Source organism: Blennius ocellaris, assembly GCF_963422515.1.
Source record: "Blennius ocellaris genome assembly, chromosome: 6".
Taxonomy (NCBI): Eukaryota; Metazoa; Chordata; class Actinopteri; order Blenniiformes; family Blenniidae; genus Blennius; species Blennius ocellaris.
The window spans coordinates 16,752,961-16,773,484 of NC_137655.1; the positions used below are offsets into that span (position 1 = coordinate 16,752,961).

Sequence of the window (20,524 nt, forward strand, 5' to 3'; positions counted from 1 at the left end):
TTCCACATAATCAAGTGTCTGGAGATGGAAGGATCTGAACCGAATCACATCCACAGAAGATTTGTCTCCAATATTTTTTTAAAACAACCCCCATGCAAGGTTCTTTAAAGACTGGGTGCAAGAAGAACTGAAGAAGAATGGTGATCACACCACTGATTCCTCAACCGCCAATTCACTATGCAATGCATTAATTGCTTAAAAAAAACAAAAAACAACTAACTCATCATTTTTTAAAGCACCTTAGCATCTTTGCCCTCTAAACAAGCCTGACAACTTTGCTCAGCCCTTTTTATCATGTATAATGGTGAAATAGGTCAGTGGCTGTTAAAGTGAGGTTACCGCGGATCCATTCAAAAGAGCTGGCATCATTTATTTCCATTGCCATTAGTTTTGTTCAATATTTGCAATATTGGTTTTCAATACTTGGCCCAAACAAAGATCAATGGCTGATCAAACTCAGATAAGAGCTTATTAGGCTTTAATTTCACTTCTCACAGTACAACTACATGTAATTTAAATACACTTTGACACTCTCGGTTGTTGAATGAGTGTTTATGTAAACTAATGTGTGATTTCTTTTAATGGTTTACAATGCTCCAGTTGAGTCCAATTAATGAATTTTGTCGAAAACACAATGCAATCGAAGCTAAATACCGTCATTTTTGTGTTAGTGAACACAATGTTTTTATTTTGCTTTTGTTAAAAAAAACAAACCCAAAACAAAACCCAAAACTCAAGTAAGACACTGATATCCATTCCTGCTTTAGAGCTTTGGGAATTTACATGTAATATAATTAGATGATTTGCATATGTGCTGGATTAATTGTGCATCTGATGAATCGCTTTTTTTCATAACTACAGATTCACGAGGAAAGGGAGAAGTGAGCCATTAGATGTAATAAAGGATGAAACATTATATTATGCTTGGTTTGTACTTCAATACAAACCTCTATTCAGATGGAAACTGTAGAAAACTGTGGAATCCTCTTCCCTCTTCTTCTAGAAAGATAGACCACGTGTTTTGTTTTTTTAGTTTTTCATATTTTTGATCTGCTACGTCAGATGGAGAAAGCACGCTCAGATGACAGCATTATCTTCTTTTAAGCGTGTTTCATGAAAATTGTTAACTTTATTGCTTCAGACTATCGCTCCTTTGGTCAACTCATATCCCTTTATTTATTTATTTATTTTTAATTTCAGTGATAATTATTGAAATACAACACCAGATATTAGTCATGATCCCATTCTTTCACTTCAACCACCTCAAGTCTTCCACTTGAGGTGGTTCTCAAGCTTTTTTTCTTCTTTTTTTTTCAGGATCCGGTTCATGGCACAGACGCATGTGTTCAGGTCTGGATTTGAAGTCTGCAGCTGCACTGAGAACAAGACTCAACCCCAGGAAATGTACCAATACACGTGTCTGAACATTTGGAGTCTATAAATATGAATTTGTAGTTGTTACAGTATAGGACAAAGCCATAAAGTGTATAGGTGATCCATTTAAGACTCCTAATGCACGCTGACACTTCTTTTTTTTTCTTCTATTTTGTTTCTTGACTTTGACTTTTATTTGTCTTGGCCATGCTGAGCCACCACATGCAGTGTTTGTTAACCTTCACAATAGGCTGCACGCACATGGAATGGTACACAATGTGCGCTGGAGTTTGCCAAAGAGTTCTGTGAAGCCTTTCCTTTCTCATAAATGCTTGTGCCCGCAGGTATAACCCACAATGCTGATGACAGGGTGAAATCAGATGTGATTTGTGTGTGTGTGTGTGTGTGTGTGTGTGTGTGTGTGTGTGTGTGTGTGTGTGTGTGTGTGTGTGTGTGTGTGTGTGTGTGTGTGTGTGTGTGTGTGTGTGTTCGTGTGTGTGTTCGTGTGTGTGTGTGTGTGTGTGTGTGTGTGTGTGTGTGTAGTTTGTGATCTGATGTTTGTGCATTATGAGCATTTTACTTTGGGAGAGAAGTTGTCTGTTTTCGTGTGCCATGAATCTTTCTGAAAGGAAACTAGACGCAACGTTATTGAAGGACATCCAAATACCATAAGAATAGAAGGATGTGAGTGAAATACGCCAAGGAAGGTTTCATGACATTTGAAAACGGTGAATATGAATAAGAAGAGAAAATAGCTCGGCCATCGAGGTGCAAATTCAAAATGACAGTAGTCCATTTTATTCAGCTTGAGTTTACTGATACCGTGTGACTTACATACATTTAACAACAAAAGCAGCATCAAGTTCAAAAAGGTCTCTAAAAATTATTCATACATGATAATTAACATATGATTAAGTTTGAAACCCTAAAATAACAACAACTACAGAAAGCAGACATAATAACGATGATTGATTATAATTACAAATCAGCAACACTCTTGAAGGTTATGCTCGACCGCGTCACTTGGCTCACGGTGCGTTGAATACATGCTCGAGCGTTCAGGGGCTGATGGTGGCTTACGAAACCCAAAGCAGGATTATCAGACAGAACAAAACGGTTCACGTGGAATTGAATAAAGAATTAAGCGAGAACGGGCTTGATGAGAGACTTGATTCGATATCAATCAGATACCTGCTCAGAGACCTCAGAGAGAGTTCAACATCTCTTTGGAAGCGGGATTAACCATCCGGTAAGCAGAGAAACCCTCCCGAGGCACAAAGGCGCGGGAGGCTGAAGGAGCTAAGTGTCAAGAAGTAGAGGTAAAGTCTGACACAGAATACATACGCTGTACCAAAACATTTGAAAAAACAAAAAAACAACATGGGAGCTCTGAGTGTGGATAGGAAAGAAAGTCTGAGAGGCTTCTGTCTGCTCTGCTGAGCATCCAGAGTGAAATGTTGTTGTGTAAAGACACCTGTCACTCGTACAAAACGTTTTTTTTTCCTCTCGTATATTTCACGTGTCCTTTGTTAAAGCATACAAATGAATGAATAATCCACAGCACAACATGGTAACTATTTGAAGCTGGGGCTCTTGCTGGAGGATTAAGGGGATACAGTCAGCATTTGATGGGCTTGGTGTTCCTCTAGTGGACATTAGTGGAACTGCAGCCGAAAGAAGTGAAACGGTTGAACTTCCAGTTTGAAAACAATCTCACTTCACTTCCACTGCTGACATTTGTCCTCACGTTTCTGACACTGGGTGAATAAAATGAATAGAATTACAAATTCAAGGCAAATATCATGATAAAAGAAATTGATAATAGTAAAAATAGAAGTTTGTCAAAGAAAGGTTATCAACTTAACAACTCAGCAATTCCATTACAATAAATACATCTTTACAACAATGGAAAACGCGAAGAGCACACTACTACAAGAGTCAAGAAATAATATTATTCTATTCAGATCTATAGAAGCCATTATTAATTCAGTCCGATGGTGAAGTTGTTGATACATCCCAGCTGCAGTGTGTGTGTGTTTCATACCGAAACGAAATATAAATCACCACCAGTTCAAACGGTCTTCTAGAACAATTTCTTCAGAGAGATAAATCAGAGAAAACTTGTCCGTTGGTCCGAATCTCACCTTTAGTGAAATCCCTTTTTCAGATCATCTTAAGAAAACGTCCAATGCAGTGCAGTGCAGAGGAATAACATATTGACATCATGAGCTAACATAATAACGATTCTTTCAATAATCGTTCATGTTCCCATGAAAAAGACATGAACATATATGCATCAACCCGTGACATTCCTTCTTCCTTTCTTTTTCTTCTGATTGAAGTTGTCTGATCTAATTCTGCTGATTTAAGTTGAGTAATAACGTGAGGAGGTAAAAACAAAAGTATAAATAAACAATGAAATACACATTATATCAGTTTTCTGGACCGTTTTCTGGACAACACTCGTGTCTATTTACTGACATGCGTGGTGCGTTGTTGTAAATCTCAGGTTATTTTGTAATTCAACCAACAAATGAAACTTACTTGCAGTTGATATCCATCACAGTGACCATCTGCCTTGAAAGTGTTGGCTGATGACGCTGAAGTCCAGATTTCGTGACTTGTTGACTTGACCTCAGCAGAGTGACAACGGCTCAGCCAACTAACTCCCAACAGGCTGCTTCTGCTTGGACAAGAGTAGAGGTGGGCAGTTTTTTTTTCTTCTTTTACAACTAACGCATGCGGTTGGTGCTTATAAACATTCAGAAGACACATCTACAGTGGTTGAAAAGAGAAAAGAAAAGGTTTGTCATTTACTCTTAACTGTACCACGTTCCCTTTAAAATGATATTATATTCATGAAGTTGATTCATCTTCTTTTTGTACTTGAATTGCACTTTTGAATAAGGTTTGTGTCACATGCATCATAGGAAACGTGCAAACATTGTATAACTAATAACTTATTATGAACCGCACTTACTCAAATGACTGTTCAATTCAAATGTACTGACATTTGACGGTAATACTCTTCTTTTATTTAACTTCTAAAATCAAAAGTTATTGCTGAGTGGGCCCTAAGTTTGAATTAATATTCAAATATTTTGATCTATATTGTCACAACTTCGTTTTTAGATACAAAATGTTCTGTTTTATATCAGCATTTGTTCACTGTTGTAATTTGTATTTAGAATATTGCAGAATAAATGCGCTCATAGTGAAAACATGTAAATTGAATTGAATCTGCTGTTGAGAAGAATACTTTGTCCTTAAATATCTACAAATTAACAAAAAGAAAAAACAGTTATTGTGCTTTATACAACTTTTCCATATTGTTTTCACGACGTCTGTCCATCAATGCGGTATTTTGCTTTGAAACTCTCGTCATTTAGGAAATCAGCAGCGTGACCCATTTAGCATTTTAGATAGAAGGGGGGGACATAACGGCTCAACTTATTCACTATAAGAGAATCCATTTGGAACCAAAACTACATTTGCACGTTCAAGTACAATAGCAAGTGAACTGAAGCAGTTCTCGCGGAGCTGAATGAAGCCACAGTCCCCCTGCGGCTTCACTGACAGCCACTGTCACAACAACCGCCTGCGTCTGTTTTACGTCTTTCCTTGAGTGATACCGCCATCTAGTGGGGTGCTCTTGTCAATGCACCCAAGACGCAGCCTCTTCCTTTTCTTGCAACCAAGCATGTTTGAAGGCCATATCCTCTCAGCGGGAGACCAACAGGCTATATGGCGCATTGCTGCATGACTCACATGGTCTTACAGGAAAAAAACAAACAAAAAAAAAATCTCAAATAGCTGACGTGATGATGCTGTTTTTCCTCTCTTCTGCAGATGTTTCAGGTTAACATGGTTGGTGAGATTTTCCAAACAGAAGAAGAAAAAAAATCATGTCAAGAATAGGAAATAACCACGTTAACTCCATCGTAAAGGTTGTATATTAATCTATGATTTAAATAATACACCCTGTCCGTTTCCAACCAGTTGAACTGTAAAACTGTGCAGCTCAAGTTGACCTTCTTCACACGTCTCGTTCCTGATTATGCCTGATCAGTATCGCTGCTGATGTTTCCTGCATTTAATAATAGGAAATAGTTATTATCTGACCGAGTCATTTTAAAACGCCGTGCTCAAGTCGCAGTTTCAATTATAACAGGCACACCTAAGATGAACTACAATATTTGATGAAGCATCAGGAACGGGGAGCCGCTGTTTCTTTTTCTTTTCTTTCTTAAAATCCCTTTTTTTTGCCGACCAGTTATTTGACGCTGAACCACAATATTGTGGCACAATTTCTTCTCCAGTGCTTGTTTTTCTTGTCGTGGGCTTAATGTTTTCTATAGCTTTTGACTCGATGGATTAAATATGCAGTTACAGTTTACCTTTGACAATGTTCATATTGGGAGACGCATCGGTGACATTACGCGTCTCCCAAAGAAGGCTCTTTTCAACTGAATGTCTCAGTCGTATTTAGGAAAAAATAAACTGCCTTCTTTGGTCACTAGTCGTTGAATAATTTGGAAAGAGAGGGGCTGGAAACGCTCATATCTATAGTCGGGGACATCTTGAGAAATCTGAGGAGCTTCATATATATGCTGTTTTATTCTTCTGGATTCATGGGTCCTGCTGTCGTGTTATTGTAACTTTGTGCTGCTCGATGGGACGTACAGTTCGATTAAACGTGAAATAGAAAAGGTGACCCTGGTATATCATGGTGACACATAAAATATTTTTTTTTTCCAAAACATATGCTTCGTTGTTTTTCCAATGTAAAGTGGAAACATGTATTACATAACATTCAGCTTCAATCTGAGACAAGATATTAAACTTGTATTCTAAAAGCTTGTGTGTGTGTGTGTGTGTGTGTGTGTGTGTGTGTGTGTGTGTGTGTGTGTGTGTGTGTGTGTGTGTGTGTGTGTGTGTGTGTGTGTGTGTGTGTGTGTGTGTGTTTACTTGAGGTGACTCCGTGTCGTTACAGCCGTGAACTTGTCCAAATGATTGCAGCATCAGAAAAAAAAGAAGAGAAAAGAGATTTCATTCCTCATTTTGATCCAATGGGGGGGGGGGGGCAGTTTTGTCAGTGTGTCTAGTAAACGATTCTCTCCGTGGCTGCAGCTTAAATAAGACTACACACACAAAAAAAGGAGTTCCCTATGGTCTGTACGAAACCTCTGAGGAACGGTTAGTTCTCGTCTATTACATTTTATAATTCTTATGGCACACTAACATTTCAAATGTTCCCAAATGTTTCTTTCGTGAGTCAGAAAATATATATATATTTTTCTATTGCGCTCATGTTGCAGCGCCGTGCGTTTTCTCCTGACCTGACGCCTCCATTTCACACAAGGACGATATAAAAATCTGTGGCAAGACGACGGTCTATGAGATATATTAATAAAAGAAATCAAAGAGTTCCAACACGGACCGTTCTGGCTGAAAACGCCGCAGAGATTTCCACCCTGTGAGATTTGAAGGCTGCGGCGTTTGTGAGCTCGGGGAACTTGAACGAGGGAAGCAGCAAGTTTATTACCAAGGACAATGGACGGCGGATGGCTTCCTTCAAAGGGCCTGGAAAACAACCAGCCTGAAGTTCCTCAATTTGGCTCCTGACGCCCTAAACACGGAGGACCGAGAGCAGTAAACGGCACTAAAACGAAACACTAAAACTTCCCCTAATTTTCTAATAGGGAGCTTGTTTGCGACGAAGAGCTGAAGCCCAAGAGGCTCAAGTTCACATAGAGACGTCCTTCATATAATGTCAACATTAAACCCCCCCTATGGTAGGAAATACCCCCAATCTACAAGCGTTTTCATTCTACGGTGTTTGAGTTCCGCACGTTTAGAATTAAACTTCACCTTATGAAATAAAAACGATAATAATATTTACAAGGCCGGTTTAAAATCGTTATTTTGCACACAGGACCCTTTAAAATCACAAGACCGAAAGATTGTTCTTTTCTACGTTTTCCGCATTCACAAACCTTTTGGGTTTCTTTTCATTTTCATTTTCATTTTCTTTTCTTTTTGTTGTTGGAAAGTTTTTATTCTTGTTTGCGAGTTCGCACGTAATATTTGTATGACTTTCACAGAGAAAAAAGTGCTAAATAGAAATAAAACGCACACAAGTATGAATTTTGACTGTGACCTTTAATTAACGAAAGTTACATTAAAGTTATAGAAACAACCTCAATGGTTCAATGTTATATTCAAAATGTCTTAATACTGTTTTCAAATATTAGAAAGTAACTACATCAAAACAAGTGCAGTGGTAATGAAATATATGTAATTTATATTTGTTATATGGATAATAATGTGTATCAGAATACTTTTATTTGAACTAGTGTGTTCCGTGTGATAACAGAAATAAACAAATGTTATCAAATGTTATTATTAAAATAGCTATCAGGGTTTGATTGAACTTGGCAGGTGTTTTGAAATACAAATGTGCAATAAGCACACACCTCTGGAACAGAAGCATTCATCATCACAAAGTGATCATTATTTTATTTTAAGTTATTCTATACTTTTTGTTGCTTTCCCCCGCTTATTTTAATGCGCTTTCGTAGAGCACGCGCGTCCGTGTTTCCAGATTTGTTATCTTCCAAATGTTATGGTTTCTTATTTTTTTGTATTTCTATATATATTTATACATACATACGATACATTATTGTGTTATTGAGCAAGAAGCAATCCTCCCGTGATTAAAATCAGATGTTATCAAAGTGGAAAAGAAAAAGGAATGGAAGAGAGCACAACATGGCAAAGGAAAGGACTGTACATAACATGTGTACTGCCACCTATTGGATCACAATCGCAACAGCTGAAATGAAAAAAAAAAAAATACACTGCAGGTTTTCTTGCTGTTTGAACTGGACTTTTGTTTTTTTACTGTTGTGTGATTTTCTTTGGGTGGTCTCCAGACCAGAAGAAGCCCAGTTGACCGCGGTCTGAGCTTTGCGTGTCGCTATGATTTTTTTTTCAAGTGTTCATACGTCCAATGTGATCAGCAGCTATAAAATGGAGCAGTGACTCAGTATTATATCATTTGGAGACCCAGTGAAACACCAGCAGCTGCTCTCGGTGTTCAGTTTCAACGTGTTTGAATTCTACAACACAGTTTTTTTTCCCCTACCAAGTGCGGTCAGTGGGAGATTTCATGGGGACTCAAGACAAAATCATTCACATCATAAAAAATAAATCTAATGTAGGCCTCATAATGTGCTTTGTTTTTATTCCAAACAATGGGCTTGTTGTTTAACGGGACCATTGGAGGGCTGCGACAAATACTAGTCACGATTCTAGGTTGTATGCGAACATATATGGAGTATTTATTCAATAAATATCACAGTACAGTGAAATATACAAGCATGCATTGGTGACAAGCGGAACACCTTGATCATCTGACTGGAGTCTGCTCACTTTTTGATCTCAGAATTCAGCTTTTTTCATGTTGGCGATACTAAATGTAAAGGTGTGTGTGTGTGTGTGTGTGTGTGTGTGTGTGTGTGTGTGTGTGTGTGTGTGTGTGTGTGTGTGTGTGTGTGTGTGTGTGTGTGTGTGTGTGTGTGTGTGTGTGTGTGTGTGTGTGTGTGTGTGTGCGTAATGTAGATTTTCTTTTTAAGGTTACATCTGCAGCAGGTGTGAATACGGCATTTATTGAGGGACGCTTATTGTATATGTTACATCCTGCCAACAGATAAGATCCTAATTGGCAAAGTTTAATTCACCTTTTTATTAATACGAAGAGATTGGGTTCACCCACACTGCGCGTAAAAGCGTGTTTTGCGCGTGCAAGTATGCCGACCGTTTTGTACAAATCGAGAAGTATTTTTCGAGAAAAGGGTAAAGGGATATTACCAATTTCATACTTTGGAATAGTGTCATGTAAAAGTCTATCCTGTTTACATATGGATTTATTTAATTATGTCTTTGTTAGATAAGTTGCACACAGTTCTGCGGTTATGGGAGGCAGGCAACACCAGGATCTTAAGGCTAATATGTTTGAATCTTAAATATGAGAGCTTGTAGTATCTATCTATCTATCTATCTATCTATCTATCTATCTATCTATCTATCTATCTATCTATCTATCTATCTATCTATCTATCTGTCTGTCTGTCTGTCTGTCTGTCTGTCTATCTATCTATCTATCTATCTATCTATCTATCTATCTATCTATCTATCTATCTGTCTGTCTGTCTATCATATTTCTATTTCTTCACTGAAGGTGTATCATGAAGCCCAAAAACGTGTCCAGTGTTGCGTTTCTATCTCTGTGTTTGTTGCATCATGTGCTGTCAGTCCACACAGTCACCTTTTTGTACCTCATGCCACAACCAACACAGTGAAATGAAAAAAAAAAAATGAAAAAAAAAACCCTCCTCATGTGTTTTCCACGAGATTCTCGTGACACTGACAGTCGACAAATATCCTCAGGATATTTTTGACATTTTTCCTCTTTATGATCGCCAGAAACTAAACGTTTATCTGATATAAGTTCCCCCTCCCACCCACTCAATACCAAAATATGTCCTCATGGAGTATTTTGCTTTGCAGCATTGGTAGCAAGGGTGGGGCGGAACAACATATTTTGCATATCACGTGACGCTGTATTAACAAATCAACAATTACCTTGCCTTTATTCTTCAGGAGTTGCTAAAACGCTTGCAAGAAGCGTTTGAGGAAAGCTCCATGGAAATGTGTGAGCGGAATCCTTTAAATCCCGGCTATGTTAGTTCGCTATTGAATTTTGCGCCCCCTGAATCGCTGTATTTCTCCAACTTGCGCGGTAATGGAGCCCACATACCCGGGCTGCATCAGCTCCCTTACAATAGGAGAGAGGTGTGCACGCTCCCCTGGACTTCCTCAAGTTCGTGCGCGTCTGGACCAGCAGCACCACCACAGAGCCGCGCCTTTGGAGGCTACTGTCCACCGTTCCTGTCCAACTCGGTATCTATAAATACCAACTCCTCCGGCGGCCACGTCAAGGCGCATTTGGAGGAGACGGCTCGGTGCTTTCAGGACACCAGCCACAAGACAGAGGAGGCAGGCAGGCAGCAGGAGGTGTACGCCGGGGAGCACGGGATCCGCGGATACTCAGATCTGGAGAGCCGCTCTCAGGGATCCGCGGCTCAGCTTGACCCGGATTCAGCAGGTTCACTGAGTGCGAACGGATCCAAACAGGAGCACAACTCCATCCACGCGCCCCCAAGTGACACGTGCTCCAGGACGACTTTTGATCAAGGTTAAATGGCCTACGAATAATACTTTCTCTTATGTTCTTGCGTTTTGTATAGGTGTCCAGTATTGAGACTGAATAGATTTGTTTTTAAATAGTTGTCAATTCTTTATCTGCAATGATCTGTCTTGTTTTAAAGATTCAAAAATGATAATCAGTTCCCGAGTAATTCTCCCGATATCCTTAGTGAATTTAGTATTAAATATAAAGAGCACAAGGCTTTTGATTTTTTGGTCAATTTACTGCCGTATAATTAGCGTTCTAATTTGCCACAATAGCATTCTACTATTGTCGTATTGTATGAAGCTTATTTTCTTATATTCAACCGCAGTGGTTGTACCTTTTGTTCATTATGATGGCATTAACATCTGCTTGCATTTATTCATATGTCACACTGTGGTCAGTGGGGACTTATATTCTCTGTCTGTTCCTTAAATCTGACTGTTCTTGGATTCACTGTTGATGTAAAAAAAACCAAAAAAAAAAACCAAACCCCCCCCAAAAAAACGTGTTTCTGGCTCTTCCCTCCTCTAGGTGCCCCGTGGTGCTCGTCACAAGTGAAAACAAGAAAGAAGAGAAAGCCCTACTCCAAGCCGCAGCTGGCTGAACTTGAGAATGAATTTATGATGAATGAATTCATCAACAGACAAAAACGGAAGGAGCTCTCAGACAGACTAGAGCTGAGCGACCAACAAGTGAAAATATGGTTTCAGAATCGCAGGATGAAGAAGAAACGACTGATGATGCGCGAGCAAGCTTTCTCCGCGTACTGATGACCTTTGGACTTGATCGTGACCAGCAGCGCATCAGCACCAGAACTGAATTTGCTCCCAACCATCTCAGCTAGAAATGACTTGTATGTTACCCACTTGTTTCCCCAGTTATTTTGTGGCAGTTCCCTAATCACTGGTCGGATTGTGCTGTGACATATGCTTGGTTGGTGTTTTTTTTTAATAGAATGAATGAATTGCTGCATTTATAATGACGAGAGACCTGATTTTCCATCTGCCCATATGTTTTGTGGTCAGGTTAAGTCATTAAAATAAAAGCACTTTGTCTATAGGTTATGGGAGATTTTTTTTCTTTCTTTCTTTTGGTTAAATGTAAAAATTAAATAAAACAAAATCCGTCACAGTTTTATCCAGCCACAGAAGTTTCAACACTATTTGTAATGATAGAAACCTAACATTACAAGATGGTAAATTAAATAAATAGTATTTCATCCCCCAATCTGGAGCGGTGAGGGCGTCCAAATGCTATAGGCCAGAGGTTCTGTTTGCAATAGCAGATATGAATTCATCTTCTACCCAACTTATTTTTCATCCAACGTAAATATAAGATATGTTTGAACCGACCGATGCATTTTGGGGGGTTTTCCGCATTGCGGCCTGCCCTTTTAGCGTTTGCGTAAAGTGGAAGCAAACAGTCAAGTTCATGTTTACGGATGGATTAAACTTCACAAGTACTTCAACATATTATACCTGCATGTCATTTTTCTAATTGTTGTTATTTAATTATATGTATTTTCCCTGTTTTATTGTAAAACTGTCCAAAATTTGTAATATCACATCGCTTATGTTCTACAAAGCCGCGTCCGGCGCGTGTCATTTGTGCGACGTGTTTACGTAAAGCCTGCAAAACAAGTGAGTTTGTGGATGTGAACATTTCTGATGGTGTAACTTAAAAAAAAAAAAAAAAAGCATTATATCTGTTGTAGATTAAGCGTGGATTGCTCTTGCTTGACCGCTGTATTGCCACAAAAAAAATGGACAACTCGTGCAATCGCAAATACTAGAGATGCAATCTGAGCAATCACAGTTGCGCCAGTCACTATTGATGGACAAATTTACAAATACCCAATAAACGTATATTAAGTTTGGCTTTGGACTGTCTTTAAGTTGATCTAAGAAAGCATGTTATTGATGTGCACAATGAAAATCGGACCAGTCATCTTTACATCCGCGGAATAAGAGATTTTGTAAAGTGGACGCGGTGTAAAGATGAATGCATTTGTAAATAAAGATACATTGAAAACGGTTTGTAACGAGTTATTCCTCGTCACGTTAAATATTTTGTAATCTTCATCGATAATATTCAAAGTAACAGGCCTCGTGCAGTTCACACCCATGCGTGGCGCTGCTCAGATGGTTATAATTATATTTATGGAGAGATATTGAGAGGACACAAATGTCTCATCAGGTTTTACTGCTGATTTGAAAATAGAAGTCGAGATGGTTTCCTTCCTCGATAGTCATGCCTGCAGAGGTGAGAGAGACCGGATTACCTTTCTCACGAAAGATTCTCATTTTAGACTGGCTGTATAGTTTTTGTGTGTGAGTGTGTGCGTGTGCGTGTGTGTGCTTGTTTTTGTACCAGAGAAATTATGAACAGCGCTTTGGGTGACAGTAGTCCTCTCAATTTGAAATTAAACGTCCTCGACTGCATCAAACCACCCGCCTCTCTTCTCCGCGTAATTTCTCCTCTCAGTGCGCAGCACAGCAGCAGAAGGAGCAGCTCTCACTCACAATAAAAATCTCCACATGTCAGGAAGAGGTTATTGTGGCTTTGACCAAATGGAGTTGGCGTAATTCAAAACTCATATGTACTAAACGTTGCAGCGATATAACGTTCAGCTCGGACGTTAATGGACGGGAACTCGTCAGTGGTCATTATGTTGAGGCTTGTGGTATGGCACCATGTAACTGGGTCCTTGTTTATATTTACCAAAACATTTCCCAAGCTCAGGAGTGACAAAGTTTAAGTTTACACTTCTCTAGTGGTCAGTCTAATTTTAGAAGACCATACTTGAAGGCACGCATAGGCTCGTGACATCATTATCAGGTGCATCCCTAATGTGTTTTTGTAGCGCCGCAGTGGAGCATTAAGGAAAATTCCAATTTTTCGAATCCAATGTGTAAGAAAAGAGGAAAAAGGTTTCTTTATGAACGATTCTTGCATTTCTTTGTCTAGGCAATCGTATGTTTTAAAGACCGCGTGCACCCTATCGGAATGCATCGTTTATAAACGTGTTCTGTTGCGTCTCGTGTTTCCACTATTTAAGTTAGTGCTGTGTTTATAGACGCATCTGTGGCTGCACGGCCTCTCCAACTCTTCTTGGAGTCTGCAGCTTTACGCAGTGCAACATGTTTCACGACTATTGACTGAAATTGCTATTTTGGACTCCCACAATGGATTTTCTCCCCACCCGGCACGCAGCGTTTTCCTATAGTATTTGTTGTTTGATTGGTTTACTGCCAGAAAGCTTCAGATAGCTCCAGCTTCTAAAGATGGTGGGGGTGCCCAAACAAAGTTAAGGTCAAGTTAGTAGGCTGTACATTGCAACTTCCCAATATATGGGGTTGAAAAATAGTTGTTTGTGATTGTACAGAAACCGGTTTTCACTTATATTATTGTTTAAAGCAGCTTACAACATTTTGAAGCGGTTACTCGTGCGTCTTTGTTAGATTATTAACTTTTAACCTATTTTGATACGCAAACAAAACAGGCTCAGCAACAAGGCGGCTTCTACTTTATTATTTTGGTCCTTCAGAACCTGTAGTTGAATTTTAAATAATACATATTGAAGTTAGCAACTTTGATGGCGTATCAAGATCATGCGTAATGCTGCGACTCTAATGAAATGGTTTTGTGCGCAAATATAATAATAATAATAATAATAATAATAATAATAATAATAATAATAATAATAATAATAATAATAATAATAATAATCATAATTTTAGAAATAGCTCGTTTTTTGTATTATTTTTCGTCAATAAAATCAAATATCGAACCCAAAACTAACACTTATATTAACCGATGTGCAACAAGTGGTCATAACTTTTTCCTCTTTTTTAGTTTAAGTATTTTAGATTCATACGAGGGTATCTTCAATTAAAGTTTCACTTTTAGTATAGTTGCAAGTGCAAAAGGATTGAAAAATGCAATCCTTTCTTTTAGGTTAACCTAAGTAGTTTGTTTCAAAACGCGCATTTTGGGGCCATTTTCCGTCCATAAATACAGATCTACATGGTAAAATGCATGAGGGGAGTTCACTGAATTGTAGTGAGGTTGAAGACAGAGAAACGGACCAGTGAGCTTGATTTTACCCCCAATAACAATAAAACGAGTTGCCTTTAAGCTAAAGGCACACTGCGTGGGAAGCTGTGAAGTATCTCCTCGTCCTTAACCACAATTTACTGGCATTCAAAATGAAGCTGATTTACTTTGCAAAGTCACTTTCTTTTCTGTTTCATTTAGTTCTTTGTTTTGTTTTGTAATTAAAAAAAAAAAAAAAAAAAACCCATAGCGTAGCTCATCAGTGCAGCAAAAACTGGAATAAACAGAAATGCTCAAACACGTTGTGAAAATAAAGAATAATAATATTAAAAGACGCAAGTATATACTCACATTAAATTATTGGTGGAGGCTCGACTGCGAGGTGTACGTATGCCAGTATTTCAAGTTGGTTTTCCCCACCGAGAAGGAGACAAACACTGCAAGCATGGCTGCCTTCGTGCAATAAAATGATTTGGCTTCAGAGGTTTGTTGGCGAATGCTTGGTGGACATCACCTAGACCACAGACGGTCAAAGCCAGTTGTTTTGGACTTGGCAATGCGGGATGTGCTTTTGTGATTCATGTTTGCAATTGACTTCTGGATTTGTTGAATTACATTTATTTTTTTTGCCTGCCTGCCTGCCTTTAGCTTTGCAATGGTAAACCATGCAGGCCTCTTTCATTTGGCTGTTTCCAAACGCAGCCGTCTGCACCGAATATTCAACTTCAAAATGCAACACAGGCAACAAATCATTTGGCATTTTCATGCAAAGTGGAGGCAAACTCGGAGTGGTTTGGTTATTCTGTAATTGGATATACACAATATTCCATACAACACATTTCGAGGTGGTTTGTAATTTGTTGTGCGGTTTCTAAGCTTTTCTTTTTTTTTTTTCTTTTTTTTTTTTTGCACCCTGATCCAGGCCCAGAAGCATACATTTGACAATGAATTCGAAATTATTTCCTTCTGGCGCTTGTTTGTGTGTATTTAATTGTGCTCCAACCATTATAGTGCGCAGTGATTATACGCAATGAAGCTTAAAATTTATTCGCATAAAGGCAGACTTGATGAATCGCGTATAATTCCGGAGGCTTCGAGTTTAATTGTGCAGCATGTGCAGGCACGGTGGCCCTGTTGCTTTTCTCTTCAAGCCCTTCATTAAGTGAAGTGGTCAACTTTGATATTTTCTAACTGTTGATACAAACGCACAATGCCTGCTCCAAAGTGCGCTCATTTACCGAGGCGGAGAGCATGTGTGGGTGTCATTACACTTCATTACACGATGAGGATGATGTTGCTGTAAAGCTTTCAATTAAATATTCCAGCGATGGTTCACAAATTTCTTTTTTCCGTGAGCCATAGGGCAAGCAGGCTGGAGAGGAGTTCCCTCTGCAGCCAGGGAGCCAATGGAGTGTCTTGCATGCGCTCACATGAGTTTCTCCGGACAGTTTTTAATGACTGATATTGATGTATGGTAATTTCTTTGCTGGATCACATGACACAATTACCTCAAGAATCGATCAAGATGTATTGCAGGTCTGCCTACGTTTCCGATTTTTTCTCCCTGGCGGGGTCTTTCCACACGCCTGTGGTGCTATAGATGGACAAAGTTTAACACAGTCAAGCTGCCAATTCCTTTCCTCTGTGGCAAAGAGGAAAGGGGAAGAAGAGATATGACGGAATACGATGATCGCGGCTGTGCGTCAAATATGTTTTTACCGAGCTGTACTTATTACGTTTCGACGCCCGATTTTACATCAGTCTCCTCCTTTTTACCGCAGACCACTTCGTGTCAGGTTAATTTTCCATATTCTCCAAACATAACCCAAGTCCAACCTGTTCGAGAAGTCGCTTTCAGGGATTATGGACTGGACCATCCCAAATGGCACTACAGGGGCAATTACGCGTCTTACTACTCAACGGACGAGATAATGCATCGGGACTTGATCCAGTCCTCGGGCAGCAGGGCGGATGTGATATTCAAAAATGAGTCCTTGTACGGCCACCACGGGGGGACGAGCTCGCCGTGCAATTTCTTCACCAGTGTCGGCCGGAATGGGGTTCTTCCCCAGGGCTTCGACCAATTTTTTGACACTCCCAACTCGGACAAGCCCAACGCAGAGCCCCCAAAACAAAAGACAGACTCTGCCGTGCCCGGTGATGCCGCCAATAACGACCAGGCTTTAACCAGACTGGAGCAGCACAACGCCGACCCGACCGGGAGCGTCGACGAGGACTCGTCCTCCAACTGCGGCGACAAGAGCAACCAACAAAGTAAGACACTTTTCTCCATTTGTGTCGGATCAAAGGTGTGCAGCTCAGACATCCGGGTGTCAGGACTGCACAGTGTCCGCCGCCACCGCCGTCCAGGGTTATATGCCTCTTTATAAGCATGCAAAAGCTTTTATATCCCAATAAGATCTACTTTACGGTTGTAAAGGTATTTACAATGGGAAACCGTTAAGTAACCATAGTTAAAGGTTTCCCCGAGTCCTCTGAAACTGTGCTGCTGAATTTGTTTTGTACAGATATGGGATTAAATAGAATTAGAAATCGTTTGTCAGTCCTTCGTGTGTGAGCTCTGACTGTGCAGATGTGAGGATACTTTGAGGAAATACAGACCTTTATTACAACAGACTCCATGGGGCAACATTTCCATAGAAATCAGTGCAATGTGAGGTTATTTCAATGAAAATGTGTCTGTGCTCTTTACGCAGACATGTGTGTGTGTGTGTGTGTGTGTGTGTGTGTGTGTGTGTGTGTGTGTGTGTGTGTGTGTGTGTGTGTGTGTGTGTGTGTGTGTGTGTGTGTGTGTGTGTGTGTGTGTCACAGAGTCGGGCCTTAACGCGCCAACAAACAAAAAAAAACAAACAATCAAACAATCAAGTAGACATGCAGCGCCTTAACGACACCTCAAGTTTTAATTTTGTGAATTGGTGGTGCACTTCCAATATTGTCTCTGACGTTTTCCTCCACACACAGGTTCATCCACCAAGTCCAGGAAGAAGAGGTGTCCCTACTCCAAATACCAAATCCGAGAACTTGAACGAGAGTTTTTCTTCAACGTGTACATTAACAAAGAGAAGCGACTTCAGCTCTCCAGGATGTTAAACCTGACTGATCGGCAGGTGAAGATTTGGTTTCAGAATAGAAGAATGAAGGAGAAAAAGTTGAATCGTGATCGCCTTCAGTATTTCACTGGAAATCCTTTATTCTGATGCCTCACATCCACACAATCACAGACACGCACAGACACGCACTCTTTCACACACACGCGCGCGCGCGGGATAAATAGCAGCTACAAATTTAAGACTGGTCTCACGTTTGATTTCTGATTTGTATTTTTAAAACATTAATTTGACAAAAAAAAATCATGGTATTGAAGGTGCCATTTTTTTTTTTTATTTTGCAATAATTCCTCCAACTATTTATTTGTATTCGCTTATTATCCCGTTATTGGCAGTAGATTTTGCCGCAAACTGCGAGCTGTGCTTTGAACATGTTAAATAGAATATGTGTAGGATACTTCCTTGTGTGTACATTTGTAAGACGCATGACTTGTACGTCGTGATGTGAAATAAAATAAAGACAAATGCACCATAGTCCCTGGAACGATCACATGGACGCAATCAAATTAGACACAAGGGGATTTCTTCTTTTTTTTTTCTTTTTTTTTTGAAGATTCGTCAATGGAGAAATTTGGCGCTTGCAGGCTTGTATGGTCCGGTTATTTCCTTTGCTTTGAAACGCTGGATTGTTTACTAAACCTTGAACCGTCTAGACGGTATAATAAAAGTAGCTGTAAATGTCTAAATAGGGGGCTATTGGACTTTGGAGTCCCAACCCCCAGACCACATGAGGACCAATTCTCCTTCCTGTCCTAAAGTACTTTAACTCCAGGCCAGAAAAGCATGGAGAACTCCACAGATTTCATCCCATCCATATTTAGCTCCCTTTAGCATCACGGGAACGCTTGTGTTGTCAGTATTTACTGGATAACAGTGGAATATATTCTAACGAGGACCGCCATATGGAGGATGGGTACGTTTCAAGTTTATCTTATTTAGTAGTGTAAAAAAAAACAAAAAAAACGAGTGTTGTATTTCCTCGAGCGCTTCCAGATCTGCTGTATGGAGGAGTATTGACTGAATGCCTCTTCGTCTTTAATGCAGATGATGTGCAGCTTGGCTGGCTTTGCGATAATTGAAATCATGAATGACACACTGTTTGAGTTCTTTCTGTTGTTTTTCGTACCAGCAAGAGGAGAGAATAACTAAATACATTTCCACACAAATATTTGTTTTATTGATAAATCATGTGATGCAGTAGTTTTCTCTCTCTTTTTTTTTTCCCAAGTATGTACAGCGAAAATCTAATTTCTTATTTCGGCGTCCCATGTTAGTAAAAAAAAAAAGAACTTTACAGAGGGGTTCATGCTGATTTCATTTGTGATGGATCACACATGCACTTATTTCCCAAAAAGGCTATTAGAAAAGTGAGGTTTCATTAAGCGTTCAGCTGGTCTGTCATCTTGTCCTGCAGTGAAATTGCATTACCAACTGTGTGGGGCATTTCGCTTTGATTCTCGCTGTATCCACATGAGGGCAGACTTTCAGTTTGGGTTGCCTGTGGAAATGCACAGTTCAGCCAATTTAACATCTACCCTGCATGAAAATGAGTCAGCCTGGAAGAATAATAATCCCTTCAGCAGACATGTTTATATTCTATTGTAATTATTACTTGTCACGCTCCATCGAACGGAGATGTGCTTTCAGCAAAATGTATTTTCTGTTTTCATGATGAAATCCCCCCTTCCCCCTCGCCCCCCCCACAAAAAAATGCATCTATATATATCACCAGATTTAACCCAAGCCTGCCACTACCAGTTTCAGAAAATGAGACCACAGCTAATCTTGATAGACATTATTATTTCGTTGGTTCTGTATTGATGTGACTCCTATTCAAGTTACAGTTTCATGTCCAGTTTATTCCTGTTGAAAGTGACACGGTAAACACCAACAGTATGCTCTTTGTCTTTGTCCTGTTAAATTTGAGAAAATGATATCTTCAGACTGTATAAACCCATGGTCAGTGATACATGTCTACAGGCTAAACTCAATTATGCGTCGTTAGAAATAATATGAATATGCTTTCTGTTCGCTTTCGTTTTAATTTGCAGCAATGTAAGTACTTTTATACAGTCCTCGACCTAAGAAAGGCTGATTTGTAAAGAATAAATCCATCTCCACTCCAGATACACTTCCAATAGGTTCAGACTTGGTTTTGCTTGAAATAATTTTTTTGCATTGTATGTACAATCCTGTATAAAATACCTGCTAATTCCTTTTTTATTATTATTATGATTATGATTATTATGATTACTATTATGATTATTATTATTATTATTATTATTATTATTATTATTATTATTATTATTATTATTATTATTAGCAATACATGTTTCCGTGGACCATTAGCTATACATAAACATATATTTTTTTAAATCCTTGTTGACATCATTCAACACAACGTTGTGTGTATATTTTGTATTTATGTATGTATGTATGTATGTATTAATTGTTGATTTTACCTCAATAATATAACCCCACGGTAAATGGTTTGTTTTCACAGTATATTGAAATATCCCAAATGTTAAATTCATGCACGTGTCATTAATAAACACATGACCATTAAAACAAAAGAGGGGAAAAGTAAATACGTGGTGTCTCATGTCTGATTTGAATATTTTTTAAATAACATATCCGCGTTCATGGACGTGACTGTATATTTTTGGCTGTATTGACGGTGCGATGATTTGCATATCACGTGTTTACAACC

At 39.1% G+C, this 20,524-nt stretch overlaps 2 protein-coding genes across 2 annotated transcripts; both read left to right on the forward strand.

The window, feature by feature from the left end:
* Positions 1–10,080: 10,080 nt before the first annotated feature.
* Positions 10,081–12,661, forward strand: hoxd12a (homeobox D12a; the record flags this gene model as incomplete). The annotated part of the gene is made up of 2 exons (XM_080498247.1): positions 10,081–10,633; positions 11,162–12,661. 2 exons carry the CDS (start codon positions 10,081–10,083, stop codon positions 11,398–11,400), a joined length of 792 nt encoding a protein of 263 aa, XP_080354373.1. The 3' UTR covers positions 11,401–12,661.
* Positions 12,662–16,344: 3,683 nt separating this feature from the next.
* hoxd11a (homeobox D11a) lies at positions 16,345–18,233 on the forward strand. The gene is made up of 2 exons (XM_080497899.1): positions 16,345–16,960; positions 17,669–18,233. The coding sequence occupies exons 1-2, from the start codon at positions 16,360–16,362 to the stop codon at positions 17,902–17,904; spliced, it is 837 nt and encodes a 278-aa protein (XP_080354025.1). The 5' UTR covers positions 16,345–16,359; the 3' UTR covers positions 17,905–18,233.
* The last annotated feature ends 2,291 nt before the right edge of the window (positions 18,234–20,524 follow it).